This window comes from Rattus norvegicus, chromosome 4 (genome assembly GCF_036323735.1).
Source record: "Rattus norvegicus strain BN/NHsdMcwi chromosome 4, GRCr8, whole genome shotgun sequence".
NCBI lineage: Eukaryota > Metazoa > Chordata > Mammalia > Rodentia > Muridae > Rattus > Rattus norvegicus.
The window spans coordinates 54,018,640-54,040,967 of NC_086022.1; the positions used below are offsets into that span (position 1 = coordinate 54,018,640).

Below are 22,328 nucleotides of genomic sequence, written 5' to 3' on the forward strand. Positions count from 1 at the left end.
AGGTGTGGCCTTGTTGCAGGAAGTGTAAGGTGGTGGGCTTTGAGGTCTCCGAGTGCTCAAGATTTGCCCAGTGCAGAAAAGACTCTCTTCTTGGCTGCCTGTGGAAAACAATCCCCTTCTGACTGCCTTTGGATCAAGATGTAAAACTCTAGGCTCCTCCAGGACCCTGTCTGCCCGCATGCTACCATGCTTCCTGCTATGAAGATAATGTGCTAAATCAAATGTTTGCCTTTATAAGAGTTGCCTTGGTCATGGTGTCTCTTCACATCAATAAAACTTTAACAAGACAACCTTTATGTTCTGCTTCTCGATCTGTCAAAATATAAGAAGAGGTGTGGCACCCCCACACTCATCCTCCATGAAGTCATCCACTGCCATACCTTCTCCATCATGACAATTGGTATCTTAAGTCATTGTCCTGCTGAAGAAAATGGTATGGGTCATAGACTTTCTGAACTGGTTTGTAGGAGTGAGGAAGTCCAGAACTGCAGGCTAAAAACAGCCAAGAGTAGCCGAGAGTTGATTCTGATGACAGATTGAAAGCTGAGATGTCAGTAAAAAGACAGACAATGCAAACTTGCTCACGAGCTTTTATAGGAAAATGAAGGACTAGAGTCTTTCATGCAAAGAGTCTGACTGCATTCTGCCCATGTCTCAGAGTGAGGCTAAATTGAAGAGTAATCAACTAGGTATATTGGAGGAAGAAATCTAAAGACAGGATATAATATCCAGACTGTGGCACAGCTTGTACTCACTTCCAATAGCCAGCTTTATGGTGCACAAATAGAGCTGAAAAATAGGAAAATTCAACAAAGAAAGAAATGCAAATCTAATCGAGTTAAGGACAGTTCAGTGTTGATAAAGTGGATGCAATCATTACAGATTTTAGCCTCGGTGGCCGTGATCTAAGAGGCCCATGCTACATCTTGAACTGTCACCAAGACTTGATGTAGCAGTGTGTTTATAGGCATGCAAGATGCAAGTATAAGAGGTCCTGTAAGCTTACTCCAAACTTCAGAAAGCTTCTGAGACCAAACGATATGCGGCAAGACCTCTTGAGTAGGCTTTGTGTAAAGCTATGGAGATATATATATAGCCTATGCTGCAGTAGAGGCTATAGGGTAGTGGAGATACCAGGAATTTGAATACAGACTGAGGAAAGCTGAAAGCACTAAGTGGTACTGGCCTGAGGGAGGCCATGTAGGATGCAAACTAACTAGTAATGGAAGAACTACTTAAGCCCCTCAGTTCCCAGATGATTCCATGTGACCTAAACCAAGAATGGTAATGCCTGGTACTTGCCTAGTGGGTAACAGTCTTTCTTTGGTCTGATCTTTTTTATGTTGTATTTCTTTCTTCTCTTTTAGAATGAGTATGTCTACTCTTCCATGGTTGGATACATGTGTGTGAATTATTTTATGAATTTTACTTGGGTTCACAGTTTATGAGATCACCTTGTGTTTTAGAATAGGCCTTGGACTTTCAAACAGTATCAGAACTCTAAGACTAGTGGATTTTATATGATAAGATGGCCATAGTCAATGAACAGCAGGGATAGAATACTCTGATTTGAATGTAAAATGTGCCTTACAGATTTGTGCCCTTGAACACTTGTTATGTTTGAACAGACATTTGAACAGCTGATGTTTGCTGGTTTTGAAAGTTGTAGAGATTTTAGGACAGTGGTTCTCAACCTTTAGGTTGCAACCCCTTTAGTAAGCTTTATCTCCAAAGAAAATTAGTATTATTTGATTCATAATAAAGCAAAATTACAGTTACGAAGTAGTAACAAGAATAATTTCATGGCTGGGGTCACCACAACACAGGAACTGTATTAAAGGATAGCAGCATTAGGAAGGTTAAAACCCACTGCACTAGGAGGTGAGACTGGGCTGGAGGAAATACGGCGTTACTAAGACATCATAACCAGGCCTATTTCCTAACTTGTATCTGTTACGTGATTTCTGAGCCAATGTAACCAGTTCCTGTGTGCTCCAGCTGCTATGTTGACAGCCATTAAACCTCCTTAAACATGGTGGACTACATTCCCTCAAACTGTAAGTCGGAACGCCCTGCCCCCTATATAAAAGGAAAGAAGAGGATAGCTTAGATTTTAGGTATGCTCACTGTAAACAAGATACGTATGTGAGGTGATGCACATGCTAATTGGCTTGATTTAGCCATTCTACAATATATACATATTTTAAAATAGCACGTTCTATATCGTATATATATATATACTCTTTTCAACTAACAAACATTGAAAGCTGGATTGCTTTAGCGTTCTTAGATGAAGCTTGCAGAAATATCTGATCTTTAAAACTGACACCGAAAGGGATTGAACCTACTTTGCAGATGATTTCGCTTCTGGGTTGATATGAGCTTAGCAATCATTATACAAAAATAAAATAGGAGCATGAGAAACCCCTTTCCATTGTTATTATTACAGAGTGATGGAATTAGTGCCTAAGCGGAAGAAATTAAAATATTCATCTTAAGCAACGGGACCACACACTGTCATGGTGGCATTTGAGAATATTCAAACCTATGTTAGAGCCCTATGTGGCATTTCACTGTCATCTCTAAATTTTTTAACAACATTCCCAGAATGAAAACTTAGCGCAGAACTTTTGAACCTAGCACACAAAACCCTCATCATCTATTACTGCCAAGAGAAGAGAGGGACTTCTTAGGGGAAGCACTGTGTAGGAAAAGGAAGAATAGACTCATTTGACCTCACTAGCTCATGTTGTGTAACCTCAGGGAGTGCTGGGGATGTCTGGGGATTTGCTGTTTTCAACAAGAGACAGTCTAGTAATCTGAATCGGGCTCCGGGAGTGTCTGAGTTCTAACATTGGACTGACCAGCAATTCCATCATGGGGCCTGGACTGGAACACGCATTCTGCACTTCAGATTCTCATAAGAGGACAGCCTTTGCTTCTTGGATTGTCCCTGCTTGGGTTTCCCAAGGAGACTTCAGCTAAAGTGCTTTGGAGGTCATCTATACTGTTATGTAAGAAAAAATGGGGAGCATGAGTTGAGTTGAATGTGAGACACTAGTGTCCGTCTGAGGTAAAGTCCTTGTTCTCTTTCCACTCATGGCATTTGTCATACTCTGAAAATTAAGGTGTGGCATTGAGGGGTGGCCAATCTGTGTTCCTGAATGTCTGAATACCTCTGTACACCTGAAACTAATTGCTTTAAAATTATTTCAGACGCAGCAATACTTGTAAGCATTTTGACGGGAGGATGCTAACAGCTGCTTAGGCTTTGTGCTGTAGACTCAGTGGGAACCCTTAACCCGCATTCTGGCCCTTCGTTGGTGGTACATGACTGGCTAAAGTGGAGTTTCATTGAGGCTGAATTGTATATGTCTATGATCACCAGATATCTGGTCAAAAGGAAACAAGTCCTCTTAGTTGACAGCCGAAAAGAAAGCTTAAAGAAGGAGTGGTGGTGTTTATCTATAACCCCAGAACTTAATAAGGAGGGTCATGAGTTTGAGACAAGCTTGGCTTGCTCACCAAGTGCCGGGCTGGTCTATGCAATTGTGCCTTCTCTAAAATCCTAATAAAAATTAAAAATATTTTTAAATTTAAATATGTGAAAAATAGTTTACATATGTTTATATATAACATGTAAAATAGAACTTTTCAAATGTTTATATTAAATATAAGATTAGAAATAATTTGGAAAATAACCCATTCTTAAAAAGTGAATGATTTCAGAACATTTAAAAATAACCAGGCTTTGCTAAGGGAGAGTGGGAACCCGGAAGCCACCGAAGTTCTTAAATGATTCTACCACCTCAGTTGTACCATTTGTCCCAGAAATGGGAACAGGACCTTGAGAAATACTTAGCCCTTCTAATACACGTGGAAAGACCACCTCGGTATAACAACCTTCACTTGTCCTGTGTGTCACAGTCCACAGAGCACTTCACATGCACCTCTTCCTTGATTTATATTACGACTTTAAAGGCAGAGCAGGACAGGGTTCATTTACTCCCTAAAATACACCCTCCATAGTTAAGGTTGTGAAGATTAGATGTAAGATGTAGAGCCTTGGCCCTGACTCCAAAGCTTCTTTGGTAGCATAATGCAGCTCGTCAAGAACAGTGTGGGTATCCACTTAAGGAGCCTCGAGTGGCAACAGCTCAAGGTCCTTCAGCAGGATATACACAAAGTGGTGAAAAAGCCTTCAGCCATCATGCCCCAGGCATATGAACTCTCCAAACATGAGGTGAAATGGAAAAACCAGGTGGCCACAGACAGTGGTTACAGTCATTTAAACTATTCAAACATAGATGATACACATAGACAGAAACCGTATTAGTGGGTGTCTGGGTCTGTGTGTTAGGAAGATTGCAAATGGACATAAAAAATATTTGGGGGCCAAAGGAAACGTTCAGAACTTGTTTTTTGATGATGGTGACACAAGTTGGTAAATTTATCTATTTTTTAAAAAAAAGCTATTTAACTTTAAACTTATAATAGATTAGTTTTATAGTACATAAGTTGAAACCCCAAAAGTCACTTTGAAAGAAAGAAGAGGGGACATGTCTCTGACAAGGAGTAACAGTGTCTGTAGCCTGCTCAGGTGCTCCTGTCTAAACAGTGGCAATCTTCTGGCTTAGAGAAAGTATGTGGTCCTTGGGCTGGTAGCGTGATTGGTTTATTTTGTTGTTGCTATGCTGATAAGACCATTAAGAGCGGAAGATGAGACAGGTCAGGGCACCATGTTTCTTGCCTGCTGCTTTCACCAATTCCATTTGGCCCCAAACCCCAGATCAACAGAGCTTGCTTTTTGCCAGCCTCTGATATTTTCATACTGGTTCTCAAAGGGCATTTACACACATACACACACACACACACACACACACACACACACACACACACACAGAGAGAGAGAGAGAGAGAGAGAGAGATCCAAATGTATAAACTGAAGAGCTGAGAGGGTTTCTTGCCCTGTGAAGGGTGCGAATTGGCAAAGAATCATACACTAACCTTGGGAAATAGCTTTCCGGGTAGGCAACAAGGGAAGGTGGGGATTGCAGAAAAGAGACTCATGGAAGACTGCGAATCTCAGTCAGGGGAACTTTGGAAGGAAAGGTCAGTTACAGCTGTGAGTCTGGAAGTACAGTGCTTCAGATTTCTCTGACAGAAACGCTGAAGAAAGAGCCCCAGTGTCTGTGGAGCGGAAGGAGCATTCCCTGCGTTCTTGTGCTTTGCTCTGACCCTGCGGCCCTCCCACCCTCTTCACAACAGGACCTAAGCACTTCAGCTGCTGTTTCCTGGCTGGACTAGCTTCTAAGCAGAGGCCGTCCTGAAGCTGAGGGAGCTGCCCAAGGAAAGTATTCATACTGTGGATAACGGGTCCTAACACCACAAGTGACGAGATCCGCCCCCATTGGTGACACAACTCTCTGATTATAGCCTTCCTAGCTGAGGAATGAATGAGCTTCTCCTCCACCCCAAGGAAAACTTTGTTTTTTAGCATTTCAGATGATGGATATAAAATCTGTTTCCTGTCTCATGAGTGGAATTCCACACGCAGAGTCTGCAGTATTAAGAAGAAAGGCTTGATCGATCGAACTCAGTTATTTCTTTCCCACTCTTGGATTTTTTTTTCCCCTTCAAAAACTATTATTATCGGGGTTGGGGATTTAGCTCAGTGGTAGAGTGCTTGCCTAGCAAGCACAAGGCCCTGGGTTCGGTTCCCAGCTCTGAAAAAAAGAAAAAAAAAAAAAGATTGGTAAAAATTATATTATCTTCACAGTTTTAACACCATCAGCTCACCTTTCTCATTTGCATACATTACAATTATTTATATGTGTTTAAGTTAGGGAAACACAGGATCACCTATTCAGGACCAACAACCAGAAAGGTTCCAATGCGAAGTTCAGTCTTCCATTTTGATACATTTTTAAAATGAAACACTAGCAACCCCAGTGTGAGAAGCAGCTTGGATTTACAGAACATAATCATGTTCATCGCCTGTTAGCTGGGTGAGTGCAAAGACATTTTTAAATTCTCAGGAATCGTCTTTACCTTTCGTAAAGGAATAAATTATATTTACTCATCAAATGTTACCTCATGCAGACTTAGAGTACACATTCACAGAGGGAGACTGCTTGGCACGCTGGCTATACAAAAACTATTTTGCCAACTATGAACGTTATACAATTGTGTGGTGTTATTATAAATAGCCCTAATAATTTTAAATTTGACTCACACTCTCCGCCACAAGTTGGCATAGCTGGAAGATTTGCTTGTCTGCCAAGCTTGAGAGTGCAGGCTTGATAAGGGGATGGTCCGTTCTCATCTGATCCCCAGGGCCTGTGGTGTGCTATCTGTCCTGAGCTTGGCTGATCTCTGGCCTTCTCCCCTGGGAGCCTTTCTCTAGTCTGCTGAGAGGCTCCAGTAAACAGACTGAGCAAAGTCGGAAGCTTAGCTTCCTTAGGAACTACTACACCGCTTCAGCCTTGTCACAAACCGTCTGTAAGAGGTGGGGACACCAAAAGCCCTTCTGCGTAAGTGGAAAACATGTTAGACTTATTTCAGGAGGTAGCTTTGCATCTGCACAGGAAGGGATTAGGTAAAACTTAAAAATAATAGTGAGTATAAAGCAGGTAAAACATCCTAAATCGTTGTGAGAATAAAAGAATTTCCCATTTTCCTGAGCTAACAGATGGCAATATAATGTTTTCTGTTCTTTTTTTTTTTTTTTTTTTTTTTTTTGGTTCTTTTTTTCGGAGCTGGGGACCGAACCCAGGGCCTTGCGCTTCCTAGGTAAGCGCTCTACCACTGAGCTAAATCCCCAGCCCCATGTTTTCTGTTCTTTTCAGTAACTTAGAAACAATTAAAAAAAAAAAGTTAGGGCTGGAGAGATGGCTCAGCGGTTAAAAGCACTGACTGCTCTTCCAGAGGTCCTGAGTTCAATTCCCAGCAACCACATGGTGGTTCACAACCATCTGTAATGGGATCTGCTGCCCTCTTCTAGTGTGTCTGAAGAGAGTAACAATGTACTCACATACATAAAATAGATAAATCTTTAAAAAAAATAAAAAATAAAAAGTTAGCCAGGCCTGGTGGCAGCTGCCTGTATTTTCAACCGCACTGACTACTAATGTACGATGTTCACAAGTTCAGTGTTCACTGAGGCTACAGAGTGAGTTCAAGCCAGTGTAGGAAATTTTCACAGTTTTTAGTCTAGCATGCATGAAGTCTTGGGTCTGATCACAGTGAATTGAAAAAATGAATAGTTCAGAAAAAAGCAAAAACCTTCAATCTCACATCGAGTAGCTGCCATGACTTCTGCCATTTAAAAAAAATCCGGGGCTGGGGATTTAGCTCAATGGTAGAGCGCTTACCTAGGAAGCGCAAGGCCCTGGGTTCGGTCCCCAGCTCCGAAAAAAAGAACCAAAAAAAAAAAAAAAAATCCATTTTCACGTACATGACTAAATCATTCCTGCTCCACTATTTTGTGGTGCTTTGTTTTTAAAACACTCCCTGAACACTTAATAACCATGTCAGGCCTCAGAGACAGCAAGTGGAGCAGACACTACTCCTGCCTTTGGAAAAGCATTCTCCCTTCTAAGACCTGATTAAAACAAGCAATCCCAAGTACAATGCGACTAGAAATCACAGTTTGTGGGACAGAGAGAACGCACCTGACCTAGGGCTGCAGCGCATGCGCATGCGGGCCTGAGTGCAGCTCAAGAGGCCATGTTTTACGTGCTGAGAGTGATCGAGTACAGCGGGTAAAGGGCATAGCAGTCCAGAGTGGCTCTTGTTCACCCTAGCATGGCTCAAGTATGGGGTTCTGGCAGGAGATCCAGGCAGAAAAAGTGAGCCGAGCTCCTGGCTAAAGGTTCTGCTTTTAGAACAATAGATGGCATTGAGCACTTTATGGTAGAGTGACCTGGTGAGATCCTTGTTCTTAAAAGACTGAAGATGGGGGCGGAGGGATAGGTGGGGTGGGGGTGAGGGGACAATAGGCAAAACATAAGAGAGACTTAGTCCATTGCTGGCTTCAGGAAATGAAAATAGCATAAAGTCAAATTGAGACGAAGGCAAAGAACCAGAAATAAAACAGGAATTCAAGGGAGACAGAGCAGAGGAGCCTAGACCTATCCTTATACAGCACAACCCTGTGAGAGAAGCACCTGAAACACCCAGGCCCTAGCGAGTGGGGGCTGAGGATGTGTGAGCCGAACACTGAGGTGAAGGAAACTGCAAAGAGAGGAAGCAAGAGGCTGGTTTGAGGCAGTTTGAGACGTTCAGAGATTGCTAAGGTATTTTCACAGAACGCCCTTCAGCTCAGACATCCTTCAGCTGAGTAGGATGACACATTGGTGCCTGTTTTGACTTTCGGGATCCCTTTCACTTATTGAAATTAAATACCATCTACTACATCTCATAGTGATGGGGTCTATTGTACAATGAAGCACAGAACCCATAGAAATGGGTTTTAGTTAGTAGATATATGTCGTATAACATAAATATGAAATATGATTTAAAATTAAATTCAAATAATGCATATCTTGAGCTGTCTTTAGTAGTTTCAGATAGGAATGGCTGTGTCAACATCTTGAAAGACAAACAATTCCTGAAGTGACCAAGTACTTCTTGGAATTTGAGCTTAAATAAAATGACAGTTTCATGGCCTCTTAACAGTTCTAAATAATAACCATCAATATGGAAACCATCGCCAAAATAGTCCTTAACAAGTAGGTTTCTCTCTCTGTGTTAGGCTGAGGTAGCTCTCTTTCCATGGGTATTAGTTACCGCCCTTTATATGAGGAGTCCACACTAAAGAGCAAAGATAGGAGGAGTATCCAGAAGCAGGAGGGGAGGCAAGAATACAAGCAAAGCACCGTGTGTACGTGGATGACGAAGTCAAGATGGGGGCTGGAGAAATGGCTCAGTAGCTAAGAACACTAACCACTCTTGCAAAGGACCCAGGTTCAGTTCCTGGTGGCTCAAAAAAAAAAAAAAATAGAAAAAGAAAAAAAAATATCACAGTCAACTGCATCACGTGTGTAATATACTCAAACAAAACACAAAAAGTAAAGAAACAAAACATGAAAGGAGAACTAGCCTGCTGGAAAGACTGGGACTACTGACCTCCAGGTGCTGGTGACCTCTGCTCCCCATTTCCTGGAGTCCCTATTGGTATCATGGCACTTGCCAAAACGGACTCGGAGGCAACATGACACATGGCAGCTATGTGGGGAAATGACGGAGATGAGCATAGCGCTAGATGGTCATTGAGAACCCCTTAGCATGGCCTACAGCTCTCCATATCAAATACGCAACATCCATGAGCGCTCAGCAAGAGCTCAGCGCTGGTAGAGAATGTGTTGGGGGAGGGACTACCTTCCTAAGCAATTCTCTGAGTCAGGGAAGTTTCTGCCTGGTCGCCACCTACACCCCTTCTCTGTCAAACAATGTTCCATTTTGTTTTCTCTCTCCTGGGCACTTACTCAGAGGCTGCTCTCTCTGCCTGGAACCTCTTCCCACCCCTGTGCCTTCTCTGCCCTGTTCCCTATCTCCCTCTGTGCCGGGCTCCAGCTCCTCCTCCGGCGCCTGGCTGGGTGACTCTGCACTGCTGTTGCCAGCCTTCTGTCTACCCTCTAGTCTCTGCTCCTTGAGGGCAGAAACTGACTCGGTTTCTGTTTTCCTGACTTCAGCCTTAGCTTGCAGCGCAGCCATGTCTCACAAGTAGTGAGTGACTGTGTGGATGAGCAGCCAGGGACGTTTTCAGGGAGGAATGGGGGGGGGGGGGGGGCAAAATAAAACAAAAACCAAACAAACCCAACAACAGACTGAAAGAGAAAACTCAGTTTCCCCTTAACAAGGAATTGGCATTATCATGAGACATTATATATTTTAGTGAATCAATGAAGCAAGAACAGCAAAAAATTCTCGACAAGGGAGTGCTATTTTTTAAAAACAAACACGCTAAATCTGAAGGGCTATCTTTTTTTTTAAAAAAGACTTATTTATTTAATATATATGGATACACTGTAGCTGTCTTCAGACACACCAGAAGAGGGTATCAGACTTTATTTCAGATGGTTGTGAGCCACCATGTGGTTGCTGGGAATTGGACCTCTGGAAGAGGAGTCAGTGCTCTTAACCACTGAGCCATCTCTCCAGCCCGGCTTTGTATTATCTTTTTTTTAAAAATTATTTATTTATGTATATGAGTGCTCTGTCATTTACAAATACTCTTGCATGGCAAGAGAGGGGAGCAAATCAAATGGATGGTTATGAGACACCATGTAGGTGCTGGGAATTGAACTCAGGGCTTCTGGAAGAACAGCCAGCGCTCTTAACCACTGAGCCATCTCTCTGGCAGGTATTATCTTATACTACAATAATTTCCAAATATTTTTAACAAAGACCCAAAGTGAAGAACACACATACAACTGGATGCTTCTTCTTCTTCTTCTTCTTCTTCTTCTTCTTCTTCTTCTTCTTCTTCTTCTTCTTCTTCTTCTTCTTCTTCTTCTTCTTCTTCTTCTTCGATGTAAGAAAAAGTTCCAAGAATATTTACATTATCCACTATACGCTAGTCAAAGCCTGGTGTGGGAAGCAGTGTTTAGTCGCATGGAAGAATTTTAAGAAATGACTTAAAGTTTGTAGAAAATGCTTCTGAGTAGACATCATGAAGTCTGGTGGGTGTAAGTTGAGGTTGTTAACAATCAGACCACCAGGCAGTATAGATACTGGGATGTTTCAGATGGCCTTTCTTTTTAAGAGCGGGTATTAGCAAAAAAAAGATTCTTTTTTTTTTTTCCAGCAATGGTGCCACATGGGAAGATCTTTTAATGCTGACTCTGGAGACATTTTCAGTCATTCACGAGACACTCAAGACTTGACAGAAGGAACTAACGCAAGGCTATATTTATTCTGGGTCATTCCAATGGGGTATACATATTTGGAATGGTTTTCTAATTGTTTTCGGTTACCATAGAAAGGAGTTTTCTATACATCTGAGCCATTTGTCAAGGGATACTTTTATTGATGATGTTCAAATTCAACAAGGATAGAAATTGCAGGCTACTGAGTTTTTCAGGACTTTTTGTTGGGGTTAGAGAGATGGACCAATGGTCAAGAGCACTGGTTATTCTTCCAAAGGACCCAGGTTCAGTTCTCAGCACAGATAGGAAGCTCACAACTGTCTGTAACTCCACTTCCTAGGGATCTGACACTCTTACATCAATGCATATAAAATAAAATATTTGTAAAAGATCCTTTGAAGTCCAAGTATATTATTCTAATAATATCTGTGCAACTACATGCATGGCCATACATCATGTGTGTTATAATCTGTGTGCAGAGAACACTTCTCCAGATCTGTGTTCAAATGCTGTCTTATTACAAAAACCTTCCAAAATGAAATATTACCGTTCCCAAATCTTCATGCTTCCCCCTACTCTGTCTGATCTTCTCTGCAGACCTCCTGTCTGATATGTTCTCCATGAAGAGAAGAACTTGGTTGGTTTTGTTCACTGCTGTAATCCATGTAATTCAATTGAGATCTAACACATGATGTGTATTGAATAAATTTTAAGACAAAAATGAGTTAAATGTATCAAAAACTTACAAGGAAAAGAGTCAAGCATATTTCTCCTAATTTTACATAATTATTTCTTCCCAAATACTTGCATTGACCAACATGCTTTGTATATGATGCATAATTAATTATAAGGTTGTGCTACAATTTACGCACATTTTTCTCTTGAAAGCAGGTTTGTTTAGCATACTTGTGACTATTTCTATGTCAAATGTCATTGTAAAGCTGAATAACTTATTTCATTCACCAGATTTTGATATCTATTCCAATTCGGTGGAACTATCAAAACTCAAATTTATCTTTTAATTAAAATACAAAAAAGCACCAGGGGGCTGGAGAGATGGCTCAGCAATTTAGAGCGATGACTGTTCTTCCAGAGGTCCTGAGTTCAATCCCCAGCAGACACATGGTGGCTCACAACCACCTGTAATGAGATCCAATGCCCTCTTCTGCTGTGTCTGAAGACAGCTACAATGTACTCATATAAGTAAAATAAATAAATAAATCTAAAAAACATTATAAAAAGATGCTTAGACTTGACTGACTACAGTTGTTCCATTAATTAAAATATCAACCACTAGTATCAAATGGTGGTGAATATGTTTACGTGTTCCACAAGCATAGGCTACTGGTTCAAGGTCAAACACAAAACCCAATGATGCTAATAACTAGATTTACTCAGCACTCAGCGTGTTAGTAAACCCCAATTACATGGAATCTCAAAAATCTGAACAACTCTTTTGCATCCCCAAAACACAAAAGTAATTTTTAGAAATTAATCACTTCTAGTTGCAGTAGTCGCTCTCTGAATGCCGTCTCTCAATAGCATTGACTGATTCTGAAGGCAAAGCTCTGTGAGCTAAAAATGAAACATGTAGCCAAACCATTCATGCCAAAGAATGAATTGAGAGAACTCAGACCCCTAACTTAACTGCACTACAACGCCACAGGGACTGAGCGTATGGAGCATTGGCAGAGAGGTCAGAACCATCCAGAAGCCTGTCCCTACACAAGTGGTCCTTACACCAGTGGTCAGTTACTCTTCCACAGAGATGCCAAACCATTTACCAGAAGAGAATCTTCTTGACAAATAATGTTAAGAAGAATAAATATGTACACATAAAAATGTAAATCATACCTTCTACATGTACAGAAATTTAGTCAAAATGGGCTATTAAGTCTAAACCTAACAAGCAAAATCTGAAAAACTCTTGAGCAAAACACAGGAGTGAATCTCTGTAGCCTGGCATTAGGAAATTGCTTTTAAAACAAAAGAATAAGAAATGGTAAGGTGAACCTCATCAAAATTTAAAAAAAAATTACTCTTCTAAAAACACTGTACAGCAGACCAAAAACCATTTGTCTCACTGAAGTTTTTGTTTCTCGAATAGGTAAAGAACCCACAACTTGGGTAAAAGCAACAGCTCAGTTCGGAAATAAGCACAAAACTTGAATATTTTACCAAAGGGCCTTAAAGATACGAAACTATACTCCATTAGTAATAGGAAACTGAAAACCACTAATTGGTTCTCACCGGACATGGCTGTGCCCAGGAAAACCAATAATCGCGGTGGATGTAAGGAAACGGGAAATGCTGTGGGAAATGCACGGTTGAGCCATTTTAGAACGTGGTTTTGCAACCTCGTTGAACGCGAGTTCGTCCTATAACCTCGTGCTTCTACTGCAGAGCAGGGGAAACTGTGTGAGCATCGAAGACTTTCAGGTAAGTGCAGCAGCTTCAGTCACAGACCAATCCTAGAAACAACCCAAATATCACCAGCGGCTGAATACACACATACATGTTGTGCATGTGTTGGCATGTGTATGTTCCTATGCACACGTATTACTACAGTCTTATACATCTGTAGTTTAAAATTAGTATGAAATTCTACAAACTCTATAAACATTACAAGAATGAATGCATATGTGTAATTAAAAATTATCTAGTTAAAAAATTATAGACCCTTCCACTTCTTAGCTTTTTTTTTGCTAGGCCAGTTACTCAACTTTCCGAGGGGCTATGCTTGTTAGATATGGGCAAGGATAACATTCCTCATAGATTATGGTATGAAATGGCATAAAACATGCAGAGTGCTTAGCGCTGAACTGTCCCAATGAGTCTCTGATAAATTGGAATAATTTAGTTTCTACTCACACAGAGGAAGGAGAAGGCAGCCATTTGGTGACGCAGAGAAGACTCCTGCCCTTCCAGCTGTCAGCTTTCAATTTTTCCCCATAGTCTCTCAATCTCGATTGCCTAAATCTGTAAACGAGGGTCTAAAGTACAGACAGCTAGGGAATCATAGGACAGACACTGCAAAGCACAATAAATGATAAACTCCTGTTTTATCATAGCTTCCGTCCCCTTCACACCACCGAGGCTATGTTTATAGAAGAACCAGACTAACTACCCATAGGACAATGTAGGGTTGTTTCTCAACCCCTAAGTTCATAATGAAAGGGTCCGTTCACCGGTGAGACGTTCTCGAAACAAAGTTTACCCTCCGTTGTTTGAACGCAAAAAAAAGGAGGACCATGGCACCTCCTATCTGAAACACTCTGCCTGTCCTAACCAGCTATCAGGCTCAGCTAAATATGGCTCTGGCCACTGTGTGAATAATCCCTGCGGGTTCTGAGACCTCCGTCCACCACTGATGTGACATTCTTTGTGTTCAAATGTCTAGCTGACGTCTGATGCTTAAAACAGCCCATGCTTTCACCCTCTCCACATTGTCACAGCCCTGCATCACCGCTCTTAAAAGGTTCCCGAGGCCACTCCTCACACCAGCTGCCGACCAGCCTGAAAGCTTGCTCGCCTCTCTGTCTGCCTCTGCTTGCCTTGAATGCCTGGTTCTTTAAGCTCTTGGGGAGTCTGACAAGGCCGGGACCATGTCTACATTTGGCTACAGAAGGGGACTTAGTAAATATGAATCCATCGATGAGGATGAACTTCTGGCCTCCCTCACAGCTGAAGAGCTGAAGGAGCTTGAGAGGGAGCTGGAAGACATTGAACCTGATCGAAACCTTCCTGTGGGGCTAAGACAAAAGAGTCTGACAGAGAAAACCCCAACCGGAAACTTCAGCCGAGAGGCGCTGATGGCGTACTGGGAAAAGGAGTCCCAAAAACTTTTGGAGAAGGAACGGCTGGGGGAATGTGGAAAGGTAGGCTTTGAGGACCATACCCGTCTGTGTCCATCATCCTTATCCCCACCCCCACTCCAAAGTCAGACGGTGGCGTTTTCTGTAGCTTCTCAGTCTTCATCACCTTAGCTTTCTTATAACCCAGTTGTATCCATTACTGTAGTATTTTCCAGGCCAAAATGGTCTCACCAATTTTGTACGTAAAAACCTCCTGGGTTTGAACGAGTCGCCAAATAATCTAAGGCACTGATGGTGCATAGCATGTTTCTGATACAATTTTTTTTTCAGAGAAATACATTTATTTCCTGATTCTTTGACAGTAATAATGGCAGTAGAAAAATTAGTTTTATGTTTCCAATGCCCACAAATTCAAGACCATGGGGGAAAAGGTGGGGAGGAGAGTCAGGAGTCCTTGTTCTTTGTCCTGTTCTGTCCTTAAGCTGTTAAGAGTTTGCACTGACAAACATTTCTTCAGGGTTCTCTTCCCATCTATCCTTTGAGGGGGCTCAATTTCTTGTTTCTTTTGTGAACCAAGATCCCCTCTTTTGAGATTTTAAGGTGGTCTACAGTTATGCACAAAAAAATGCACACTTTTGCATAGAATTCTAAAGGATGAAATCAGATTAAGAATGCACGTACAGACCCATCTCTTGAGAATCTTCCTGATGGGGAGTCTGAGAATGGAAACAGACTTGTGTTGGAGAACTCAGGTCTAAGAAGCCCTTGTGTGTTGCCCAGGGAGGAGCCATTTTGAATCTACCAGTGACTCAACTCTGAAAGGAAGTTCAGAGGACTGGTCTCAGGGAAAGTCATTATAGCAAAAGAGCATTGAAAGAAACTCTGAGTTCACAGAAGAAATCAGGCCGGGAACAACTGCTCAAAAGCCCATGTGCTCCACTGAAGTCACTTATAATCAAAACGGCTCATGGTGGCCAGCTTTCTCCAGTACTCATCTGCGAGCCGTGGTGAAAGATAGCGTCATGCACCACATTTGTGGCTAGATATGGGAGAGCTTTGCCTGTGTCATCCAGTCCCAATCATGGGAAGGGCCACTGGGCCCAAGGCAGGATCTTCCAAGGCCAGCCACTATGGCTGCAGTAGTGAGGGACAAGAGGAGGGGACAAGGAGGGAACACCCATGACCAGGCAAGATTTGAGCTAGTCAGTTCTCCTGAGATTAGCACATCAGACTTGGATTTGCTTTACTTGGTTTCCTTGTTTGTTTTTGGTTTGGAATGGAAATAAGAATCAACAGCCCGATGAAACAGAATGGCATCGTATTATACTTACTAAAGAATGTCCTTCTGAATAAGAATACGATTGTCCATAAGAAGCCAGGACACAGAGGCACCTACAACAATAATGGGACAAAGGCATTTTAATGTCATAATGTTATGACAGCAGAAGCAACCAAAGGGCAACGCCTGCTGTCAGCTGTTGCTGAGCCCTACCTCACGCTGCCAAAGGTTTCGCCGATCCTGCCAACGGCTTATCGGTTCAATTAGAGCGGCTGTCTTTCTTACCCACTCTGATGCCTTTCTCGACTGCTTCACTTTTCTCCCACTTCACTGTTCCAGCCAGCTGTCCCTGGAGTCACAAGGGTGCTGAGCAGAGGGAGTAAACCAGTCCTACTAGTAGGGTAAACTTTCAAGCAGCTGAGGGGCCACGGGAGCAGGTGCCTGTCTCCATGACGATGGTACAAAGAGGTTTCATGAGGAGGAGCTAGGGTCTGAATGGGGCTTGTGGGATCAGGCTACTGGCTTTGTGACAGTTTCAGAATATTCTGAGTCATGCCCCCTGAGGGACAGCCTTTTTCTCTGTCCATCTAGGTTGACCCAAATGTGTACTACACCATCTCCAGGCACCCTGGACATGCGACACCGTGGCTCTCCTCATTAGAGTAGCGGCTGGGTCTAAGGCACAGGTGCCGATGACTTTCCTCACAGTATCTTATTTCGTGTTACTGTTTGTCACTTGAGAGCCGAGAGGAGGAGAAATTAGGGAACTTACGTGAGAATAGCAGCTTGTCAGTCAAGTTGTAGTCGAAACTAGAGACTCTTGGCCCGGAGGCCATTTTCAGACTTGTAGGTGCCTGGACAGCAGGATAGACTTCACCTGGCACTACAAAAAGCACAAATTCGAGCCTCTTCAGTATCTGTAGATGAGGAACTCTTGAGGGTAGGAACCAATCTGCTGCAGCCTATCAATTCCGCCCAGTCATTAGGACATGCTAACATGGACTGCAAGAACCATTCAATTCCTTGAGACCCAGAAAGGTTCAGTGATTTGTCTAAAGACAACTAGCTATTTATAGGGAGAGCTGGGACAAGGGCTGACAGCCAGGCCTCTTGCTTCTGTGTAGATGTGATGGTGTTGTGGAGATGATCAGAAGAGGCTGGCGCTGGCTGGCTGCCTCCTCATCCTTGCTCTATTTAATCCCCAGGTTCACCAGCATTTGCATTCTGTCTGCTTAGTCCCTCCCACCCCATCTTCCAGCTCTTCCTCTGTGCACACCTTTCCACCTCCGATCCCCAAAGGATCAAACCTAACTCCAAAGTAGTCGATGTAGGAGGCATTACCCACATCCCTCCGGTGTAGGACTAATTCATAAAGGAGCAGATGCCCTGTGGACTGTTCTATCTTCCCCTTTCCCCCTGCTGCTATTTTACTCCCATACGCTCCCCTCCTGGGGTGATCTAGATTGCCCTGGACTGCTTTAGAAAAGTCCTGAATCCTGGTAAACCTCTCAGGCTCAGGCAAATAGCCAGGACTCTTGGTCACTTAGCCCTACCCGACCTTATCAGTATTTTTTCTAGCTATATAGTCCTGACTGTGAGATGTCGTTAATTAATGCCAACCTAGACCATCTATCCAGTAAACAATCTGTGCTGAGCCTCTATGCCATGCTCATCATGGTACTAAGTGAAAAAGATACGGGCCCACACCCATTTTAATCATCTACTGGGAAAACGGCAAACAAACAGTTAAAGTGGGAGCTAACTGGAAGAAGCGGCATTGGCCAGCATCTCAGGGACAAACTCAGGAAGTGCTAAAGAGGGACTTCAGGAAGAGGCATTATTAGATATTACATAAGAGCTCACGTTGCTAGAGAGCTGACACTGTTTTCAGATGTATTTTGAAGGGGAAAAGCTTTTGCAGATAGAGACTCAAGATCATTAAATACTAAAGGAGATGAGATTTCATGGTTGTATGAAGGCTTTGGAGTTTTCCAAATACTCTGAATTTTTGAGACAGGCCAATAGACACCTCTGGGTAGCTGATAGGGGCTCCACTTATAAGAATTTACACAAAGCAAAAGGACTTGGGACAAGGGGTGTCAGAACTCTGTCTAGCTGATCCATTTACTTCTTTGCAGGGTGTTTTGTATCATTGAGTTATGACTCCTGTCCCTCCACCAACCCTTTGAGACAGACAGACAGACAGACAGACAGACAGACAGACAGACACACACACACACACACACACACCCTTCTTCTCCTAATACATCAAGTAAATTGACACTGGACAGGTCATCCCAGGAGAGGTTGACCCTTTCCGAGGCCATCACTTGGTGCCTGCCATTCCAGACAAGTGTGGCTAACTGGAGGCTATTCTGTGACAGCAACTGGGCAGACAAGCCTGGAGTCCAACATAATGTTTTCCAAAGTTCCATCCATCCACATGCCACAGACAACGTCCCCCAACCCCCACCTCCAGAAGTTAAAAAAAAAAAAGTGCTTCCAATGTAGAGTTAAGCATTCAGGCTGTGGGGGCAGCAAGGGCCACAGGGCTTTGAAAAAGACAAGGATTCACAAGAGTCCTATTAAGACCTTGTTTAATAAAAGATAACATGGAGCAGAGAAAGTAGTCTTTTGGGGGTCTGTGCAGAGGGACTAGTGAACAGAAGTGACATTAGAATCAAAACCGGTTTGCCTGAAAGCCTTTTTACAACTGACACATGCTAAGTAAGTTTAAAGCATCAGGCCCCGCCAGGACTTGCTTTGCTGCTTGTAGGAATCAGGGAGACTGTCACAGTTTACCATGGCTTCCACCGATGGTTTTGTTTGTTGTTTCTCCAGAGAACAGGTTTTGCTCTGCCCTGATCAGCAGCAGCTCTATGGGAGTGTGGAGTTTCCACATTCTTGTGCTCGGTGCCATCACATAACAGAAAAATGCCAGAGCAGCAAACTACATCTGCTTCTCAACAAGGAGACAAACAGGACAGAGGGTACTTGGCTTGGTCACATCTGCAATTGACTGAGAACTCTGTTGCTCAGTTCTGTCCCCAGCCTGGGCCCCTCACTTTCAGATTGAGTTAAGTTGCCTTGACCTTGGACCTCACTCTCTAACCTAGACAAGCTTCGAACTCACTTTCTTCCTTCAATCTTCCAATTAGCCAGGAGTGCAGGTGTGCACCAACAGACCTGGTAAAGTTTTGAACATTAAGGAAAGAGAAGTCAATCTTATACTGTTTATTTTCACTGCACTTGTTTGGATAGGGCGGTGAACTCATTCCAGAGGGAGGCATAGACTGGCAAAACTGGAACAAAGTGAGTGGAGAAGTCAACCTGCTAAAATGTCCTTGGTTCATTTTATTTACAATGGTACGTGTAGAGATCAAAGGGTAGCTTTGTGAAGTCACTTCTCTACCTTCACCTTTATGTGGGACCCGGGGATTGGACTCCATCAGGCTTATGCTGTGAGTCCTTTTATCTGTTGAGACATCTCCCTAGGCTTCAAATGTAGAAAAAAAAATGTATCCTACATTTTCCAGTGTTGATTCTCTGACTTGTGCGTTCAACTTAGAAAAATTATCAGATATATTTTGTTCAGTAAATGCTGGCTGTTTGGTAAAAGACCAATGTTTACAGAAAAGCTGTTAGTGGTTATGCAACAAAATGTTGACCTTGGCCACCTGAAGTAGAAGGTCAGAAACAAGGGCTTGCTAATCCTGTTCACTCCTGACCTCTGTGGTACTTGTGTTCGTTTTGTAAACGGCTAACCGTGCTTCAAGGGAAAAGCTTAATGATTGTCCCTACCCTCCTTAGCTTGCAGAAGAAGACAAGGAAGAGAGTGAGGAGGAACTAATCTTCACAGAGAGCAACAGCGAAGTCTCCGAGGAGGTGTGTACGGAAGAGGAGGAGGAGTCTACAGAGGAAGAGGAAGAAGAGGAGGAAGAAGACAGTGAGGAAGAGGAAGTGACGACGGAAGTCACAAAACATATTAACGGAACTGTAAGCCACAATGGTGTTAATCCTGATAACTCTAAGCCAAAGACATTTAAAAGCCAAATAGAAAATATAAATTTAACCAACGGCAACAGTGGAGGAACACAGAGGAACACAGAGTCGCCAGCTGCCATTCACCCCTGTGGGAATCCCACTGTTATCGAGGATGCTCTGGAAAAGATTAAAAACAATGACCCCGACACAACAGAAGTTAATCTGAACAATATTGAGAACATCACCACCCAGACCTTATCCCGATTTGCTGAAGCTCTCAAGGAGAACACAGTAGTGAAGACGTTCAGTCTGGCCAACACGCACGCTGACGACGCCGCGGCGATTGCCATTGCGGAAATGCTCAAGGTTAACGAGCACATTACCAGCGTAAACGTGGAGTCCAACTTCATCACCGGCAAGGGGATCCTGGCCATCATGAGAGCGCTGCAGCACAACACAGTGCTCACCGAGCTGCGCTTCCACAACCAGAGGCACATCATGGGCTCCCAGGTCGAGATGGAGATTGTCAAGCTGCTCAAGGAGAATACCACGCTGCTGAGGCTGGGCTACCATTTTGAGCTCCCAGGACCGAGAATGAGTATGACGAGTATTTTAACCAGGAATATGGATAAACAGAGGCAAAAACGCATGCAGGAGCAAAAACAGCAAGAGGGGCATGATGGAGGAGCTACTCTTAGGACCAAAGTCTGGCAAAGAGGGACGCCTGGCTCTTCTCCGTATGCATCTCCGAGGCAGTCTCCATGGTCGTCTCCTAAAGTCTCCAAGAAAGTGCACACCGGGAGGAGCCGACCTCCATCTCCTGTGGCCCCGCCTCCACCCCCTCCCCCACCTCCCCTTCCTCCCCACATGCTGCCTCCTCCTCCTCCTCCCCCTGCTCCTCCACTCCCAGAGAAAAAGCTCATCACCAGAAACATTGCAGAAGTCATTAAACAACAGGAAAGCGCCCAGCGGGCCCTACAAAATGGACAGCGAAAGAAAAAAGGGAAAAAGGTTAAGAAACAACCCAACAATATCCTAAAGGAAATTAAGAATTCTCTGAGGTCAGTGCAAGAGAAGAAAATGGAAGAAAGCTCCCGGCCCTCTACCCCACAGAGATCAGCTCATGAGAACCTCATGGAAGCCATTCGGGGGAGCAGTATAAGACAGCTACGGAGGGTAAGTCACCCCAGGTGTGACTCTAATAATTGTGTATGTGAACAAGCACGATGCCACGTGTGAGCATTAGGGGTGGGTACACTGAGGGGGAGAATGATTACATCTCCATTTGGACCAGTACATGTGTGCCAACTTATCTTACTGTCTCAGCCAGGATCCTTGTATGATAACTGTAAAACATAAAAATTCAAATTTCCAAAACTAAAGAAACAAACCAGGGAGTATCGCCTGCCTTCTAAAAGGATCCATCACTTAGTCAGAACTTTCACCAGAAGACTGAGAGTGATTCACCACCAAATTTATAATGTAGATGCCACACAGTGACCATAATCTACATTCAAACTATTCTTACAGAATACTGCCATAGGTAAACATTACAGGTGGTGGGGATAAGGGCGGTGATTTGCTTTAATATACATGTTGGCTTCATTGAAAGACAATCTCCTGCTTTTATAGGTGGAAGTTCCCGAAGCTCTGAGATAGAATGATCTGTAGAAGAGGACTCGGAAGTGTTTGGTGGTGTGACTTGAGGTGCATTGTGAGCTGTTTCCAAAATGCCTTCTTTAATTTGAAATATCTCCCAGCTTCAGACACTAGTCACTATGGAATTCCAAGGGGAATTCTAAGAAGCCATGAGCATGTTTCTTCTGTAAATATGAAAATAAACTTTTGTATGTTGTAAGATTCATCCGGGCAGCAAGCCTCAGAAGATCTCTTTGCCTCTCTGGTATCTCAGTTACTGAGCTCAAGTCACTTAGAGAAATGTGCTATTATTTTTGTAATCCCAATAACCTTAGATTAAAGTTTTTTTTAAAAGAGAAACTAATATTTTTCTGTGCATTAATATATCTGCTGGGTATGTGTTATATTGCTAAATATTAAAATCCTTACGTTCTTACACCAAAAGGATTCATGCCTTTAGCATTTGCTTTCTTTCTTCCCGTCCAAGAAATTCTGGCCAAATCTCTTCCTAGAAGACTAGATTAAAGAGCTTTCTGAACAGGCTGTTTGGGAAGAACGAGACAGGTTTGGGAAAAGATCCCTGTGTGTGGTCATTTCCCCAGATTCAATGACGTGAAAGTCATTCGGCAGCAGGGGCCCCTGTGCTTCCCTAAGTCCAATGGACACTCAGGAGCCAGTCTAATGACAGTATCAATCGATGATTTCTGGAAAGGATAGCAGGGATGTTAGGAAGTTTTGTGG

General features: G+C 43.0%; 1 protein-coding gene and 1 long non-coding RNA gene across 3 annotated transcripts in view; one reads left to right on the forward strand and one right to left on the reverse strand.

Moving 5' to 3' along the window:
* Window positions 1-17,197, reverse strand: part of LOC108350676 (uncharacterized) — a 59,963-nt gene extending 42,766 nt beyond the window's left edge. Inside the window, exons 1-2 of one of the 2 annotated variants that reach the window (XR_005503486.2) lie at window positions 16,179-17,197; window positions 16,018-16,078 (exon numbers count right to left, since the gene is read on the reverse strand). This is a non-coding gene — a long non-coding RNA (uncharacterized LOC108350676). The remainder of the gene's footprint in view (window positions 1-16,017; window positions 16,079-16,178) is intronic. The other variant, XR_010066116.1, reaches the window with a different exon arrangement.
* On the forward strand, window positions 14,335-22,031 carry Lmod2 (leiomodin 2). Its single transcript, NM_001100964.1, is given in 3 exon segments — window positions 14,335-14,749; window positions 19,776-21,125; window positions 21,582-22,031. Coding segments are annotated over 3 exon segments (1,650 nt in total). The 5' UTR covers window positions 14,335-14,476; the 3' UTR covers window positions 21,609-22,031.
* Window positions 22,032-22,328: the final 297 nt, after the last annotated feature.